General features: G+C 41.1%; 1 protein-coding gene across 3 annotated transcripts in view; it reads right to left on the bottom strand.

Moving 5' to 3' along the window:
• ABCC11 (ATP binding cassette subfamily C member 11) overlaps nucleotides 1-13,492 on the bottom strand; it is a 63,632-nt gene extending 50,140 nt beyond the window's left edge. For all 3 annotated transcript variants that reach the window (XM_079117606.1, XM_079117607.1, XM_079117605.1), the window contains exons 1-5: nucleotides 12,852-13,492; nucleotides 11,247-11,383; nucleotides 8,822-8,980; nucleotides 4,541-4,688; nucleotides 2,423-2,656 (exon numbers count right to left, since the gene is read on the bottom strand). In XM_079117606.1, the coding sequence (XP_078973732.1) occupies nucleotides 2,423-2,656; nucleotides 4,541-4,688; nucleotides 8,822-8,980; nucleotides 11,247-11,383; nucleotides 12,852-13,055 (882 nt within the window). In that variant the 5' untranslated portion in view covers nucleotides 13,056-13,492. The remainder of the gene's footprint in view (nucleotides 1-2,422; nucleotides 2,657-4,540; nucleotides 4,689-8,821; nucleotides 8,981-11,246; nucleotides 11,384-12,851) is intronic.
• Between the last annotated feature and the right edge of the window lie 4,976 nt (nucleotides 13,493-18,468).

Below are 18,468 nucleotides of genomic sequence, written 5' to 3'. Positions count from 1 at the left end.
GAGTTCAATCCCCTGTACAAAAAAAAAAAAAAAAAAATTGCAAAAAAATACATAAATGGTAGTAGAATTTATGTAAACGCACACACGCACACACATAATACAACATATTTTCTATGACTAACTTGCATGTGTGCCTACATGTACTTTGAGAGGTCTAGAAGAATATAAAATGAATTGAAAAATGATAATGGTGATAACCTCTGTGCATAAGGGAAGAGACCACGTCTACGGCATCCTCTATATAGTGTGTGTGTGTGTGTGTGTGTGTGTGTGTGTGTGTGTGTGCGCGCACACATGTGTATTTGTGATGCTAGGGATTGAACCCAGGGTCTCATGCCCAGGAGGCAAGCACTTTAAATCTGACTTACATTACCAGTCATCTGTACATTTTTTTCTTGTTTTTTTTTTTTTTTTTCTCCCAAGGAGAATGTATTCAGTTGAGTTTTCTAAAGTAAAATGTATAGAAGCAACTCTCAAAAACCCCTCCTTGAGTAGTCAGTTCATCTCCACTTCCAAATGGGCCATTTGCTTTATGTTTCTGTGAAAATGATTTGGAGAAATATGACCTTGCATACAGCAGGTGCTCAGAACAGAGACATGCAGAAAGGAACCAGTGAAGGCCTCAGTGCAGGTCTCCCTTAGCGAGGCAGGTACATGCAACATTCAGAGGCCAGGCCACTGTGAACAAATTCATGCTCTACTACTGACCAGTCATATGACCTTGTACACACTACCCATATTACCCACCCTGCCCTTGCCCTGTTTTCCTCCTCTGTGACAAGGGGAACATTAACAGAATCCATCATGCAAGAGGGATGTCAGAAAATGACTGAGCTAATCTAATACAAGTTAAGCACCTGAAACCATGTCTGACTTAGAGTAACAGTAACTTAGCAATTGTTATGATAACTTTGCCAAGAAAAACAGGGAGAAGGGCTGTCTGGACCTTTTAATTGTCAGTCAAGGGCAGGAAAGCAGAACAGCCTTCCAGTTCAAGGCCTAACAGAAACTAATAATAATTACACCACTGACACATGAATTGCTATTCCCTTTCTACCTGCTTTATATGTGCTAACTTGTTTAATCCTGTGAGACAACAATCCTGTGAGATTGGTTCTGTTCTTTTTCTACAGTGTTAAGGAGGCTGGGCATGTTACCTAAGGACACAGAGCTAATAAAAAGGTGAAGTATGATAATGGTAGAGATGGTTACAATAAATACCTAATGTTCGTCAGCTCGTTGAGTTTACAGAAAACTTCTACTTGACAATGGTTTAACAGATGTGTTGGGGACATCTGTCCTAATTCAGATGCTGAATCTTTTGAGGGATTAAGTGGTGAATTCGAAATGGTTTGTGTCTTTGAAGGGGGCTCATATTAGTGGGGTAGCCAGCTTTGTACAAAAAGAACTATAAGGTGTAGTGAAGAAAGGGCCCAGGGTAGGGTTTGGGGAGACCATCAAGAAGGACACAACATCTAAACTGGGCCTTGAAGGATGAGTGGGATTTTTTAAAGACCAGAGGGTGGACATGTCTAATGTATGAGGGAACTAGAAGGAGCAGGAGGTTTAGCCCAGCCTGGATGGAAGGGAAGATGTCAACCCAGGACCTGAGGAGAGGATATGGGAAGAGCTGATGCTGAGAGGAGAGGCATGTCAGAGGACTGACTGGAGCAATACAAGTTAAGCAATGTCTGGCTTAGTGTAACTTAGCGATTATTATGAGGGACAGATGTCAGATCGCAAAGGGAGTTGGCTTGAGAAAGAGTCAAAGCACGACTGCCTTTTCCAAAAATTAAAATGCTGATCTAAACATAAAAGTAACCCACACTCGTCAATTGCAATCAGTGAGCAACAGAAAAATAGGAAAATTGAAATTAAATATATCAAATTTCTCATATACCCCTCATGGCAATGGAATCCATGTTGGAGTATCTTTCTCTAGCCTCACTGATGTTTGTGCTATGTTGTAAGAAGACCAAGAGCAAAGACTGAAAATTCAATCCATCAGGCAGGTTTAAGTATTTCTCTTTCACACATAAAAATATTAAAACTCAGGTTGCTTATGGTTGCTGTTGCCTACAACTCCCTAAACTATAAGTCCTCCCTGAACCCCAACCCCAGGTGGGCTTAGGGGATGTCCTTTCCAAAATGCTTCTACTGAGGTTTGTGTCTTTTTAGTTCACAGTTGAATTCCCAGTGCCCAGAACAGAATTTGGCCCAGACAGATTCTTTCCAAGTACTCTAAATGCAAGTGGCAGCTTGGATTATTGTTGACCTGTTTTTGTGAACCAGAGGCAGTAGTTGATGGTTCTAAGAATTATTTTCTTTCTCCCTCTTCTTCCTCCCTAACTCCCTCTCTCCCTCCTTTGGCTCCCAGGTACTGTTTGGAGGAGGGGAAGGGAAGTCTGCCCCAGTCACTTACCTCTCCTGAGGTGATATGCGTTAGAGACTTAAACTGGAGGAGTTTCTGAAAGGCAAAGGAGGAAATTGCTGTTCGAATCCTAATGCCTGTTCGCTGGTTGATGATCCAGACTGAGCACAGACTCAGAGACTTCAAAGACTCGGTGAGAAAAAGGGCAAAGCAAAGACCCACTCCATGGACAATATTCCCTGACCTGTCTTCAGAATATTCGAGGATCTTTGGTATAAGCAGCATCTAAAACAAAATAGGAGTTTGGACCATTTGGACTTCCCAAGCCATTCAGGCACATGTTTCACACTTATTTCCTGAAAGAAGGACAGGGAAGTCAGAGTTAATGTCAGGGATTTGCTGAAGGATCAAAATGGACTCAGACACAATCCTACCCTTAAGAAGGTCAAAGTCCAGTTGGAGGAGACCTGAGAATTCAACCGACCCAGATCTGAATCCCAGCTCTGCCACCTAGGAACTGGTTCTGACAGGAAACAAGGGGCATGCACACACACACACACACACACACACACACACACACACACACTGGATATTTTAGAAGTTAATAAAGTGACTATTTACAGAGACATGGGCAGAACTTAGGAAGTCCAAGAAGGGATGGTAGAGAACTATGGAGCTAGAAACAACAGGGAACTGTTACCACCCTAGAGCTAAGGGAAGAGGGCAGAGTGAGGTTAATGGGCCCAGAGGAGGGAAACATGAAGAGAGGACACCTCAGGAGCTCGGGTTATGAGGAGAGGCAGTCTGCCCTCATCCTTCTACCTTCTAGCCTCCTACCAGAGTCAGTGATCAAGCCCAGCCTGATGCCAGAGGAAAGGGGAGCCCTGTTGGTGTGACCCATATAGATCCCACACCCACAGCACAGGGTCAGGTGGAAAGTGGATCTAAAGGAACAAATGGAAAACACCCAGCATGCTAACTGTTAGCACAAAAAGACCTGGCTGGGCGCAAACCTCCCGAATCATCTCAGCTGTTTATTCAGGGATCAAGTCTCACACAGGAACAAGGAATGTAGGGATGAAATGGCGTTGGTGGACCCAATTTCCTGGTGGAAAATGAGCTATTATTTTGAGGGGTGATCTAGTGCACATATCAGTTTCCTTGGGCACTCAGGAATTTGAACTTTTGTGGGTCAGGGCTCTGTGGGCACTGTCTGGAGAGGATTTACTTTGAAGGAGATTAACGCCTCCTAGAGACAGTTACTTTAGGGATGATAAAACACCTCCTCCCTGTCTGTAGCCGTACCAGGAAAACATTTGTCTTGGGAGATGAAGGCTTTCAGCACCTGGCCTTCTTTTTCACCCCCTTTGCCCAGGCCACATTATCTTGGGGATTTTTCATTTTCCATATCATTACTAACTATCGCACAGGTCAGCAGTCTCTTTGGTGTCATCAGCTGTTTCTTCCTGACTTATATACCTTCTCCCCCAAAGCGGTAACAGTGCCTCAGTTTTCCTCTGGGGACACTTTTACTGCCCCCATTGGATGCAGTCGGGATAGATTGTCAGTCAAAGTGCCCCACCCTCTGGTGAACCTCTGAGTATGTGACCCCAGCAAATTGACCAATCAGACCCTTTCTCTGAAATAAGCATCTTGGACTGAGGAGCAAGAGGAGAGGAAATAGAGTCTATTCATTCCACCCACAGAACCTGGAGCAGACTATTAGCTCCTGCTACCTATATTCCCAGAGTTGTCCAGATATTTCTCAAATCAGCAAAAACTACTGAACCAGACCTCGTTCTAAGCAAATTATATATTTTATATATTTATCTCACTTAATGTTACACTATGAGACCAGTGACATCGTGATTTTCATTCATACAAGAGGGTATTATGGGGTTCCATGAGGAAAACAAGGTACTGAAAGGGTTTTTAAATTGTCCAAAGTCACCCAGAAATTCAGTGGCAGAGACAAAGTTTGAACCTAAGCAGTGGCTGCAGAGTTTGCACTGATAACTACTGCCCTTCCCTGCCCCCCAATGATCTTTATTTTCTGGATGCAGTTAAGACAAAAACATCCCCAACTCCTGGCATGGACTTCAACATGGCCCCTGTTCCATTTTTAATCACTAAAGCCTTGTCCCCAAACCTCACCAAGTCTGCACTTACCGGACCCAGTATACTCGCAACACAGAAGCAGCAGCCCAGAAGGACACCAAAAATAATCCTTGTTCTTTGGAACCGAAGTATCACTCGCAGCATACAGGCTTTTGCAGTTCCACGCCTTGAGACCTCTTCATCCCAAAGGCCATGAAGCCTTGAAAAGAGGGAAATTGAGGCAAGTGAAATCTCTTTGCATGGGTCACTCAAGTATCTGTCTCTGCACCCCATCTCTCTCCCCTCCTCCATCCTCTCTTTCTCTTCTCTTCTTTCTTTCTTCCTCTCTCTCACTCTCTTTCTCTGGTGGTGGTTGTTGTTTGGGGTACCGGGGATTGAATACTTTACCAGTGAGCTACGACCCCAGTCCTTTTTATTTTGAGACAAGATCTGAATAAGTTGCTTAGGGCCTCATGAAAATGCTGAGGCTGGCCTCAAATTTGCGATCTTCCTGCCTCAGCCTCTAGAGTGGCTGGGATTACAGACCTGGATCACTGAGCCTGGTGAAATTTTCAAAAACGGAGAGAACAAATAAGGGAATCTGCCAAGTACTCATCCTTCATCATTAAGATTATCAACACTTTTACAATTTTGTTTCATCTTCCTTCCTCTGTAACTTTTCTAGAGTATTTAAAGCAAATCTCAAACATTGTATCACTTCATGGAAAAATGCTTTAATATATATCTTTTTCAGATAAGACTTTTTTAAAAAAGAATCATAGTAACCACAATAATTCCTTAATGATATTTAATATTTTGCCTATATTCAAATTTTCCTAATTATTTCAAAAATGCAATTTTTGAAATACTTTGTCTTGAATGAAGATCAAACAGGGTCCACACCTTGCATTTAAAGAACAAATTCAATAGGCCTCTTTAAGAAAATCTTATTAAAAAACTGGCTTTTCCTCATTAACTGTTTTGTTCATCTGAAATACAGTTAGTTCAAGAAATGGCCCAGGACTTCAAATAGTGTCACGCTTCCCTTTTACATACACAAAGTAAGATTCATAAAGCCCAGAATTTTGACTTTCAAAAAAGTGCCTTTGATTATTTCAAAGTCTCCCAAAGGATGCCCCAGTGTTGGAGCAGCCAAATGAAAGTGGGTCCTCATTTTAACATTCCAGGATAATATTTCAGGATGTTTGTGTTACACCAAAAACAGAAAAACCAAAAACTTTTTTTTTCTTTTTTTCTTTTTTTATGGTACCAGGGATTGAACCAAAGGAGCAAACCACTGAGCCACATCCCCAGTCCTTTTTATTTATTTATTTATTTATTTATTTATTTATTTATTTATTTATTTATTTAGAGACAGGGTCTTACTAAGTTGCTTAGGACCTTGTAAGTTTCTGAGGCTGGCCTTGGACTTGTTATCCTCCTGCCTCAGCCTCCTTAGTTGCTGGAATTACAAGTAGGTACCACTGTGCTTGGCCCCAAAACATTTTTCTTTGAAGAAAACATGGATATATGTTTTAAAAATGCACTACAGAACACATGAAAAAGTTAAATGTGTGTTGACTTTCTCATAGTTTCTTGTTTTGAATTATATTTGAGGCAGGGGCAGAGGACTGGACAATAGTCTCTGTGGTGCTGAGGGCTTCCAGAAGATTTTATCTGGCTCTGGGATGCCTCACATATTCACAACCCAATCTGTTAGCTGCATCAGCATGTGGTACCTGCCCTTTTAACATGCTAGCTCCTACTCCCATATATCTGATTCCACTGCCTGAAAAGCTCAGGCTACCATCACATACGATGAGAACATCAAGGACGATGCCAAGGGACTTTCTGTGTTCCCTGAAGCTTCAGCTCTGTACCAGCATGGTAGACAGAATGGCTTCCCTTTCTGGGTCACTCTTTGCCACCAGCATTCAACAGCTGGTTCTCAGCCCTGCCCAGACTCGCCAAGTGTCGAGGCAAACAGTTCTAGCCCTTTCTACTCCTCTCTTCTAGCCATGGACACACACACCGAGCCTAAAACCCAATGGGAACAAACACCTTAAGGATCTTGCTACCTACTTTTCTTTACCTGCAAATAAAATTCTAGCTTTCTTCCCTGAGTTATAAATTAATCAAACCTGGACTGGGGTTGTAGCTCAGTGGCAGAGTGCTTGCCTAGCACATGTGAGACAATGGGTTCCATCCTCTGCACCATGTAAAATAAATACAATAATTAATTAATTAAAGGTATTTTTTAAATAAATAAATTAAATAATTAATCTTCTCCTACATCTACCAACAGATGAGTCAGATGAGCTGGACCCTAGCTCAGCAAAGCAAAAATGTTCTAATGACACCTGTGTGTGCTAGAGGAGTTTTTTGCTCACAGGTGAGATTTCTTGGACTGCATCACAGAGTGTCCTCTCCTTATTCCCACCCCTACATGTACACACTCCACAGAGATGACAAGCTCTAGAGCTGTTTCTACTCTGACTAAACACATCCAAATTTTCCACAATCTGCCCACAGCTCTCCTAGCAACTCTTCCAATTTCTGGCCATGATCACCAGACTCCATGTCAAATGACTCAGTTTCAAATTTATCTCCTCCCTTCATTAGATATGTGATTCCAGATAACCTCATTTCACTGAACTCGCATCTTCATCTGTAAAATGGGGAAAATAGTAGGTGTCATATTTATTTCAAAACTATTGTGAGGTCAAAGAACATAACTGATGGTGAGTTGCTCAGTAATTGGAAAACAATAAAGATTATTAAGAATCATTATGGTAATGAAGGAGGTGATAATACTATTACTGCTGCTGCTGATGGTGGAGGTGATCATGATGGTAAATAGTTTGTCAGAAAATCTTCTGCACTCAGAACTCTGCCTGCAAATAGTGAACATACAGATAGAAATCCTTTACTTCCCTAAAGGTATAAATGCACAGATAATTTTTTTTCAAATAAACATTCAAAAGTGGAGTAACTGCAACGGACAGATATAGTGAGTAATGGAATAAGAAGGGCAGAATTTGTGGACTGAAAGTGGATGGAAGTACTTAGATCTTGTATACACACTGGTTATGGAAGAAGCAAACTACAACTTAGGCGGATGCCTATTATGCATCAGGCACTTTCCCAGCTTCTTGTTTATTTTATTATTATTATTATTAATTACTATTATTAGTTTGGGTTACTGGGAATCAAACTCAGGGCCTCACACATGCTAGGCAAGTTCTCCACCGCTGAGCTATGCCCCTATCCTCCAGATACTTTAAACTTAGCTTGCCACCTCTTTTGATTTTTCAGATAGTCCTAACAAGCTCCATGAAATGATTTTATAGTCCACTATTTTATGCATAAAAACACAGGGCCACTTGTCCAACATTATGGTAAGAGGTGAGATTCTGACCAATATCTGGCTTATCCAAGAGATATTCCCTGGAATCTTTTTGTTTGTTTGTTTTTACTAAGTCTGAGAAGCAATGGATCAAAGTTTAGTCAGTTTCTGTACTATGGGTTTTCTGTTACCTCAAATACACTATTTGCTTTTTTAACCCCGAGACCTTGCTGGAATATAAAACATTTAACAAACTCTCCTGACCACTGAATGCTGTTTTCAGGGAAGCCCCTCTGAGACTACAATTTCCTGGAACACAATTGGAAGCTTCCCTTGTCCACCTGGTATCTCTTATGAAGGAACTAGATGTGGGAACATGAGTGCAAGCTATTTTAAATCACTTACCTGCTTTTTTCCCCATTTGAGCTTCGTATTATCTAGTTGGTAATACAGGAAATGTGATCACATGACTAGTTAGTAGTCGACTTGAAGCTCAGGAGATTGGGCCACTTACCCAAAATGTACCCAGTTCCACTGTTAAACATCTGATCCAGAAGAAACCATCCAAAGGGACCAGAGCCAGGTGCAGTGGTGTGCACCTGTAAGGCTGAGGCAGGATAATTGCAAGTCCAAGGCCCACTTTAGAAATTCAGCAATGCTCTAAGCAACTTAGCAAGTCCTTCTCTCAAAATAAAAAGTATTTAAAAAAAAAAAACAAAAGAAAGGAGCCTGGGACTAGAAGTGGCAATTTCTGTCTTCTTAGGATCATGAGCCTTTTGACAAATCTTATAAAAGATATGGAAAAAATCTCCAGCCAGATGTACAAAGTATGCTTATCATTTCAGGAGATTCATGAGACCCAGATTAAGAACCGTCCATCTAGCATGAGGCCTCTTGCTGTAAAGGAAGAACCAAATTGTCTGAGGGTGGACTAACAACCACCCTCATGCACTTTGGATCACCATCCCTCCAAGAGATGCTCTTTAACCCATTAAGTGACAGGCTACCTTTTGACGTTTTTGGCAGAGGCGTCGTGGACAGACAGCAGAGGGATGGAGTTCTCATCTAAGCGATTCTGTAAACCCTGGATCATGAGTGGGGTGAGCCATGACAGTGTGAGGTAGGAGAACAGACCAGCATCATCCAGTGGGTGAGAGGCAGGAAACCTAGCAGGGAGGTCACAGAGAAGAATAATGAAATTAGCCCAAGATTTTGAAAGCATAAATTATAACTATGTAAAAACTACCAGGTGTGTACACACAGTATTTTCTCATGATTATTATTTGTAAGTTAAAACCTGGGAAAAAAATTCCCATTAATAGGGCAATTATTTAAGAAAAAAGGGAGAAACTATGATATACCCATACATGGAACATAATATAGAAATTTTTAAAAATAAGAGTTAATCTATATCTAGGACATGGAAAAATGTCCAAGTATCTTAAAGAAGGAAAAAAAAGGTCACTTGTTGATCAATAAAATCAGTACTTAAAAATATATACATAAAAAGGAAGAAGAAAAGAGGGAGAAAACACCAAACAATATGTATAGTTGTATCAAATTGTTTTGAAAAAGGAATTGGAATTGGCAAAGGGAAAAGATTCTCAATGTTTTAATTTTCTAGGTATCTTTTGCAAAAATAATAAAATAGAATAAAAAGTTAAAAATTCTTGTCTTTAATAATGACTCAAATACAGACAAAAATTGTCGGATTAAGTATTGGAATTGTGTGTCATTTTTTTTCCTATTTTCAAAATCTCTAGTAATGTTATACATTTCAACATGAGGAAAAGTCAATTTGAAAAATATTTGGGGAGAAAGATAGGAAGATGAAAATGACAAACTCATGAGATTTGGGGGTGGGGAGCACTGTGGCTTCTTTTCTCCACTCGCTGGCCCTTTATACCCTCACAACCAGCCCACTAGGGCTGTGAGTTCTGGACAAGGTTAATCTCACTCTTGCCCAAGATGTTAGAGAGAGGCAGGAGGGAAGGAGTGGTGGTTTCACCAGGTATTTGGGGCCATCCATGACCACCCCAGGTAGGGTGAGAATCTGTGAGCTAGTGCCAATATTCCAAAGGCCCAACAGAAAACATGCTTATCTAATAGGTAAACTCTAGAACCGATGAACTGAGAGCTTGAACTTTGCTCTTGGTGCAGATTATCAACCCAGTGTGATAACAATGTGGCTAGTGTTGATAGAAGTTTTGGTTGTTTAGAAAATGGGAAAACCAAATGTAGCTTGTTTTTAAGTGCCTCCTCACACTGGGGACTGAACCCAGGGCCTGTGTATGCTAGGCAAGCATTCTATTGCTGAGCCACATCCCCAGCCCAGAAATGCAGTTTGTTGATAGATAAACTCTTAGAAAATGTGCTGGAAGGCTGAGGTTGTGTCTCAGTGGTAGAGGGCTTGACTGGCATGTGTGAGGCCCTAGGTTTGATACTCAGCACCACATATAAATAAATAAAATAAAAAATCCATTGACTACTAAAAAATATATCTAAAAAATTAAAGAAAAGAAAATGTGCTAGAGAGAGAATCAAACACAAAAGAGACTCTTGGTAATAAAATGCTGAAGAATCAGACTAGGAGTGTATTAAGGTCCTGTCAAGAAATGATGAATAAATGAATATGTACATGCTTAGAGTGTGATTCTGTAGGGCCCCTGACAGCAAGACTGTATCAAGTTAGAAAACAATCTGGAGATGGTTACAGCAAACTGCGATTTAATGGAGAAGGATAAATAGAATTTCTTTGATTCCTCAATGTAAGGTTAACATCATGGGGCTTTGAACCCTTCCCACGGCTCCCCTCTACTCTGAGAACGAAGACCAGCATCCTACTGGGGCCTGTAGGGCCCCACGTGGTCCTCTGGCATCTGCCTGCCTCTGCAGCTCATGTTATGTTATGGCATCATCCCGTGTGGCCCTCAGTTCCAGGACATCTCACTCTGTGTTCCTTCCACCTTAAGGAACAGGTTGCCCCCTGCCCAGATCATTCTTCCCCTTCTCTTGTCTAGTAAATTCTGGTTCATCCTCCAGGTCCCAGTTTAAGTCCCTCAACCTATCAAGCTCTCAAATGCCACTAGTCTCCATACATCCTCCTCCAACAGCTTGGATCACATGTCTACTTAGGAGTCCACTTGCTTATTGTCTTTCTCCCCGGTGTGGTGACAAAGATCATGTCGTCTCGCTCACTTCACTGCACTCCTGTGGTCTATGATGCCTGGCACATGTGGGTGCTCAGTGATCCTTGTCATGAATGAGCACATGGAAGGCCTGTGCTCTCCTGGGGCATCTCAGGCTGCTCTGCAAGCATTGGTTGAGTGACATGACTGGGTAGGGACATGGTTAGGTAACCTTGGGTAGGATGTGAGGGGTGAGGATTATCGCCCCTGTGGCTTCTGCCCTTCCCTCCCTCTCAGGACTCACTTTGGCTTGGGACGAAAGGGAATCATGGTTCTCCAGGCAGCACGGTACTTCTCCCAAGGGAGGACATCCACTTCCCTTTGTGCCTCGGGCTTCCTTTCCTGCTGGTTCCCAGGGCCATCTTTGAGAGTATGAGTTTTCTTAGGAGAGAAAAAATAAAAGGGTCTCAGTTTCAGATCTCATAAATACTGTCCTGAGGGAGGGTTGAATTAAATGTCCAAGGAGAGATGGATCTTTCTGCATCTAGCTCCCTAAAGAAAGGCTTCCAGGCAGGGAAAGAGCCTGGGCTGAGAGACACAGGACCACTAAATGCCAGTCTAGCCACTGCCCCACTTTCACTGGGCAGCTCACTCCACCTTCTTGGGTCTTTATCTGTCAACAAAGAATATGGACAGGAATAAAGGGTATGATAGTTACCCACTATCATACCAATGTGAGATCAAGTTGCCTTCCAAGGGCAAACCTACCTAAAAGAAAGTCAGTGAGTAAAGAAGTAAATCCCAAAATATTATAATAAATATGATTGACCTCTATATCCCCTGGGTTCTACATCAATGGATTCAACTGTGGGTCAAATATATTTGAAAAAAAAAATTACAGCTGTACTGAATATGTATAGGCATTTTCCATGTTATTGTTCCCTAGACAATATAATGGGAACAATCATTTGTATAGCACTCTCATTGTATTAATAACCCAGAGATGTATATATTATCTAGAGATGATTTAGTGAAAGTACACAGGAGGAGCTGGGGACAGTGGTGCTTGTAATCCCAGCAACTCTGGAGGTTGAGGCAGGAAGATCACAATTTTGAGGACAGCCTCAAACTTAGTGGGACCCCCCAACGACTTAGCAAGAATCCATCTCAAAAAAAAAAAAAAAAAAAAGATAAAAAGGACTAGGGATATATAGTTCAGTGGTAGCATGCTCTGGGTTCAATCTCTATACCAAAAAATAAATAAATAAAAGTGCAACTTAGTTGATGAAAAAAGATCCAGGGTAGTGGTTATGTCAGTTAGGGAAAGTTGGGAAATGAGATACAGGGAAAACCAATAGATGCATATGATTGTCAAGGTTCTGGGTTTACAGTTGGTTACTCTATAAATTGTAAATAAATACATAGAAAAATAGGTAGTAGATGATTGACAGATACATATAGAGATCAGGTAAGTAGGTAGATAAATAGATAGAAGTACACATGAACCACGAAGGTATGTATGACCAAGGATTATGATTTATCTATTGTGGAAGTCTAAGTTCCTTTGAAAAACTCAAGGGTAAATAAACATGGGATAGGCCGGGCGCGACAGCACATGGGATTACAGAATCCCAGCAGCTCAGGAAGCTGAGGCAGGAGGATGGCGAGTTCAAAGTCACTCTCAGCAAAGGCAAGGACTAAGCAACTCAGTGAGACCCTGTCTCTAAATAAAATACAAAATAGGGTTGGAGAGGTAGCTCAGTGATGGAGTGCCCCTGAGTTCAATTCCCAGTACCAAAAAAAAAAAAAAAAAAAAAAAGGATAAAATTCTGTGACCTAATTTGTGATTTTTGAGCATATGCTGTCAACTCACATTCCTGGTATTTTGAAACCATGAAAATCTACTTACATAGCTAAGTCCTGAAACCACATCATCACCTATGTCAATGCCAAGATTCACAAAGCCACCAGAGGAACTGGGAACCCGGTATGTTCTCTTCCTGGTCATTTTCAGTTGTTCTGCCAATTCTTTGTTTTCCAGCATCAGAGAATCTGAAAAGGCAACCGGTAGGAGCAACATAGACATAGCTTTGTGCAGCTGAGGGAGGGGCATGATCCTGTTGAGAACATTTTGGGGTCATGCAATGGGGTAGGTTATTGTCAGTGTCTGCACATCCCCCTGCTGGGGATGTGCTTGAGCCTTCTTTTGCGATATCTACTCGGGCCTCAGTTGCGGGTTACTTAGGGAAACTCTCTCTAACCACCTTCAGCACCTTGCTCCAATTCTGCACCCTTAGCCCAAGTCAGTTGCCTCTGATCCATCAAAGACGAGTTCATAACACCATGTTTCTTTCCTTTTCCCAGTCTCTACTTGGACATTTGTTTGAATTATAATTGGTTCAGAATCTCCACAATTCACGGAGAGCCTCACCAGGACAGGGGTGGATGAATTTCTGGGGCTTGACTCATGTTGGAGCACAGCAAGTACTCAATAAACAAACGATGAATAGATGGAGAAACAAATGAAAGGAACATCATTTTGTCATTTACCGACTCTTGGTTTTCATAGACTCCAGAGGGAATCTGGGTGCAATTTAGGAAACTTAAATAATGAAAGCATTAAAGAAAGCAACTAATATGCTTCTCATTTTTGCTTTTCTGAGTATGTGACTCGTTCCCTGCTTAACTCAAGAGAAGGAATGATAATTAGGAATATTTTGTAAGACACAGAAAGACAAAGTATACATCAGGGCCAGAGTCATCAGGGTACAATCTGTACAACACAGGACCCTAAGTCAGAAAGGCCTCGAGGTTGGGCTTAATGCTCTGCATTGCCATCTTGAAATTCTTAATCAATTTGAACAGGGAGCCCCATTTCTTCATTTTGCACAAGGCCCCCATGAATTCTATGGTTGGCTTGGGGTTCAGATTCTGCTTTTGATGTTTAAATATTGAATTGTGTTTCAAGTAAACAGATTACAACTCACCCATTGTTTTGGAAGAAGATTCTTTAAATTCCTTTACCCAACTCCTCCAGTCCCTCTGCCTCTTACAAATCAGAACCAAATTTGGTAGACTCACTTTCTGGAATTCCTCCGGAGACTGCACAAGATAGCCTTCCCAGCTATGGAACTGCAACCATGAGGTGTACTTGCCAAATCACGATAGAATGTGGACCCTTCATGATGATGGGAAACAGAAGAGAGATGTTTTAGGTAAGAAGGTGCCATATACTTGGTTTGAACTCTGAGAAGAGGCCAATTTCCTGGCTGCAATGAACCAGCCTAGGATATACACACGTTAAAGTAAAATGGACATGATTCAATAGCATGAGACCCTGGGAGTAGTGTCATCTTGTACTGTTTTGTTCACACTCAGCGATTCCCACTGGAATAAATAAAGGGTGGAGGATGAAGGCAGCAAAACCCAGATTGCAAGTCATGCACCCTGGTAAGGTGCTGCATCAGCCATGTGCTGATAACTACTATAATTAGCCTGTTTGCAATTGGTGAATGAATGTAGTTCCAACTTGAACACTGTTTGACATTTTGCTTTATTTTAAGGAGTAAGAGGAAAGTGAGATACCAAAAATATGTTAACTGAATTTTCACTCATTTTTCTAGAATCTGAGAGACTTTGCTGAATAGTTTTCAAATACTAAAAGAACATTCCTTTTGGTTGCGGGGAGGTGCACACCTGTGATCCCAGATGCTTACTTGGGAGGCTGAGACAGAAGGATCCCAAGTTTGAGGTCAGCCCAGACAACTTTCTGAGACCCTGTCTCAAAATAAAATAAAAAGGGCTGGTGATGTAACTCAGTATAGAACACTTGCCTAGCATGTGCAAGACTCTGGATTCAATCCCCAGTGCTGAGGGGGAGGGAAAAAATTACTTTAGTCCTCCTATTACAATGTAATAAGCTATAGATAATACACACTTGTAATCTGCAATCTGCATCTATGTTTCTTTCTTAAGCCTAAGCAGTCAACAAATAATAAATGAAACCCTGATTTGTAACTCTTACCAATTTCTATGGTGTAAATGCCCTTACCATGGCTGATTTCAAGATATTAACATAATTCCATGAATGCAGAGTTGGGAAAAGAAGTGCACTACAATATACTATTACCACCATAAAGACCGTTGTGGTAAGAAATTTCAGAATAAATAATAGTAAAATAATTAGGAGGTGATACATTTTGAACATTACCTTTGTTTTGCAGTGATTTGTTTAAATGCATATTTATACAATTTAAATTCTAATAATGTTTAGCAACTGGGCTCTCAAAATTCCTCAAATTTTGCTAGCTGGTTCCCATGAGCCAGTGTGAACAGGCTCCAGTGGACCACTGCTACATTCCTTTAAAAAAAAAAAAAAAAAGTGGTGACTTTTTCTAAATCCTCTTCCGATTAAGACATCTTTTTTCCAATTTACTCATGAGTACTCCATATGCTAGTATTGCCTGTGTGTGCCAGTTAGCTTTCCTGTCCCATGTAGTGTAAATGGGAACAAGAAGTAGCAAAAGTCTGAGTGAACCCAGTGGATTATTCAAGCTGCACACAACTGGGAATCATGGAAACAACTCAGAGGGGAGTGTGATGTCAGCAGAGGAAGGAAAGTGAGGCCTAGAAACTTTATGAAGACGAGGCAGAATGAGTCAAAGAGCCTCACTTGAAGACCTCAATGACAGCAGGACAGGAAGTGACCTGCTGGATAAAATCATCCTCTGGGAAAGGCCAGGAGCCAAGGACACTGTGCCCAGGACCCCAACTTTTCCTTTGCCAGGCAAAAACTCTGAGACTGTGTCTTTCCTGAGCATTATTTAACAGAACTATTTAATTATGGGATCAAACAACATCTTAAAATGGTAAGTCTCAACATTTATTTTACCCTCATGAGACAGTAAGTGGGCAATGCTGAGGAAGACCAAATTCTTAGAAACCAAGCAAAGAAATTAGATTTTTCTCTCAATTTTCAATTGTGATATGATTTACCAACCTGGCTTATGTTTATTCACATGCACTTATAAAGAGAAACAGTAAGGCTTTCACAGGTGTTACTCTTCTCTGTATGAATTTGTTCAGGAAACTAACAGAAGGGAAAACTAAACTAAATAATATTTGAGAAAAGGTACACATGTGCGAAGGATGAGTTTTCAGAAGACGAATCGGTCATCTCAATACCACTGCAGCTCGGCCACAAATTAACTTGGGCCTCCTTCAAGTTCTACCTCTCCTCCTTGGACTGGTCAGAGGCATTCCCTGATCAGAGCTTCCTTTGACAGTCTCTGAAACTTTCCCTGGCCTCCCAACTTCCTCTCAGGAAGAAACTGGAGTTAAAGTTTAATTAGTGGCAAGACCATCACTGTGGTCAAGATGGAGACAGGGTCATGACTGGGAATAAACCAGAGAGGAAACAGATGCTTCCAGCCCTGTGTTCTTTCCATCCCAGGGGCAAAGGTCATGTTTACAAATTCAGTTTAGACATGAGCCATTTACTTATGGTGAAACACTTGCCAACAGGACAGCGGCCACTGGAACAAAGGTACCTGTGGCAAAAACATTCTAGAGGAACGGATTTATTTCCTTGTTGTTCTTTCCATTATGCAGACTGGCCTGGTGTCTAAGGCCAGCAGGTACATCGGAGGGCAAGGAAAGTACCTAGGAAAAGTGGGCAGAAGAACCTGCAAACCAGGATCTGAAGAAGTTTAAAGGATTAGACCTTGTTCCTCCTGTGCTATTAGCTTTCCCTGCTCTAGTTTATTTCCTTCTGTAAGTTGCAATAGCTGCTGGAGTCCAGTGACTGTCCATTTGTCGAATGCTGAACCCCCACATTCCACTCCCTAGTTGTCTCCTCTGCTTCAGAAATGGAGAAGTTCCTTCCCATCTGAATCTTCACATTAGTTCTTGTTTGTTTGTTTGATTTTGGTTTTTGCATTTTTTTTTTTTTTTTTTGAACCCAGGGGTGCTTTACCACTGAGCTACATCCCCAGTCCTTTTTATTTTTTATTTTACTTTTATTACTAAGTTGCTGAGGCAGGCCTCAAACTAGAGATCCTCCTGCCTCAGCCTTCTGAATTGCTGGCATTACAGGCATGTGCTGCTGTGCTTGGTTTCCATTAGTTTTAACTTTACCCGGAACAAACATTCTCCTCCCAGAACCTTGCAGATCTGGTTCTTTCCTTCCTTCCTTACTAAGTAAATAAATGAAAGAGGTTGGGATCATGCCAGAGAAAAAGCTTTAGGCAGGAGCTTCCAAATTCTTGCATCCTGTCTCCTCCAAAGCACCTAATAACCCAAACTTTTCCTTTCCCAAATTTGTAGCAAACGTAGAAATATGTAGTTCTATCCGCCCTGCATCAGACTCAGCTGTCTATGGATCTGTCCCCTGACCAAGAGAAGCTTGAGGGTGGGAACAAGCTTTATTTTACTCCCTCTGCCCCTCTGCAATTAGCCCAGGGACTAGCACTATGCCCTCCCTCTACAAGTGCATTGAATGGGCTTTCAACTCCCTCCTGTATTCTGAGAGCATTTCTGAACTACATATTTGGGAAAATTTTTCCCTTTGCAATCTACAGCCAATCAAAATCAAGTTTCAACATGAAGGAGCTCCCAGTGGCCAAATAGGAAAAAATTTAAGCAAAGAAATATAAGATATTATTGGATTGCAGCCCATAAAAAAAAGCATTTTTGAGTCCATACTAACATTTAGACTCAAGTAAGTAAATAATTGAGTAAGGTAAATAAACAGGAGAGAAGGGGCAGTTTTTTCTTACAGAATATCAATTAATAAATGTAGAATTATCATCTCACAATATGCTTGATTCTTATAAAAAGATAAATAGTAACTTATTGTGAAGAAATCGGGCAGATAACATTTTCACTTAGTAATCAAAATTAAAATCACTATTAATAACTGTACTGTATCACAAGGCTGCAGTATCATTTCTAGGGTATTTGAGCCCAAAATGCCTGTCATTGATCCAACCATGAGAAATATGAGATAAATCCAAATTGAGAAGACTTCTACAAAACAACTGATTTTAAAAGTATCATAGTTTTAAAAGATGATAAAATAAAATATGATAAAGCTAAGATTGAGGCATTTTCACAGTTTGGCCAAGACCTAGAAGATACCATGACAGTGAAGAGTGGGACTGTGCATTGAACCCTGAACCAGATCTAATAAAGGACAATACTGTGAAAACTGGCTCTATCAAACTGGTTTTGATAATGAACCATGGTTAGGTAAGACGGTAACAGAGGAAACTAAGTGAAAGGTATGTGGAAATTCTTGGCTATAGTTTCACAATCTTTTTGTAAATTTAAAGTCCATTCCAATAAAAACTTCAAAACATTTCTAGTATTCACAAATCAACCCAATCATCTTTCCTAACACACTGTGAGCTAGGTAGGCTAAGCTGAGGCGATTTTTTTGGTGCGCCTCTTCTTGCATATGTACGACCTACAAGCCTCACTCGGAATCTGCGAGCGGGGATTGCGCGAAGCGACGGCATTTGAGCCTG

The sequence above is a fragment of the Sciurus vulgaris genome, assembly GCF_902686455.1.
Source record: "Sciurus vulgaris genome assembly, chromosome: 17".
NCBI lineage: Eukaryota > Metazoa > Chordata > Mammalia > Rodentia > Sciuridae > Sciurus > Sciurus vulgaris.
Note: the sequence above shows the minus strand (reverse complement) of the source record. Positions and strands in the feature narration are given on the sequence as shown.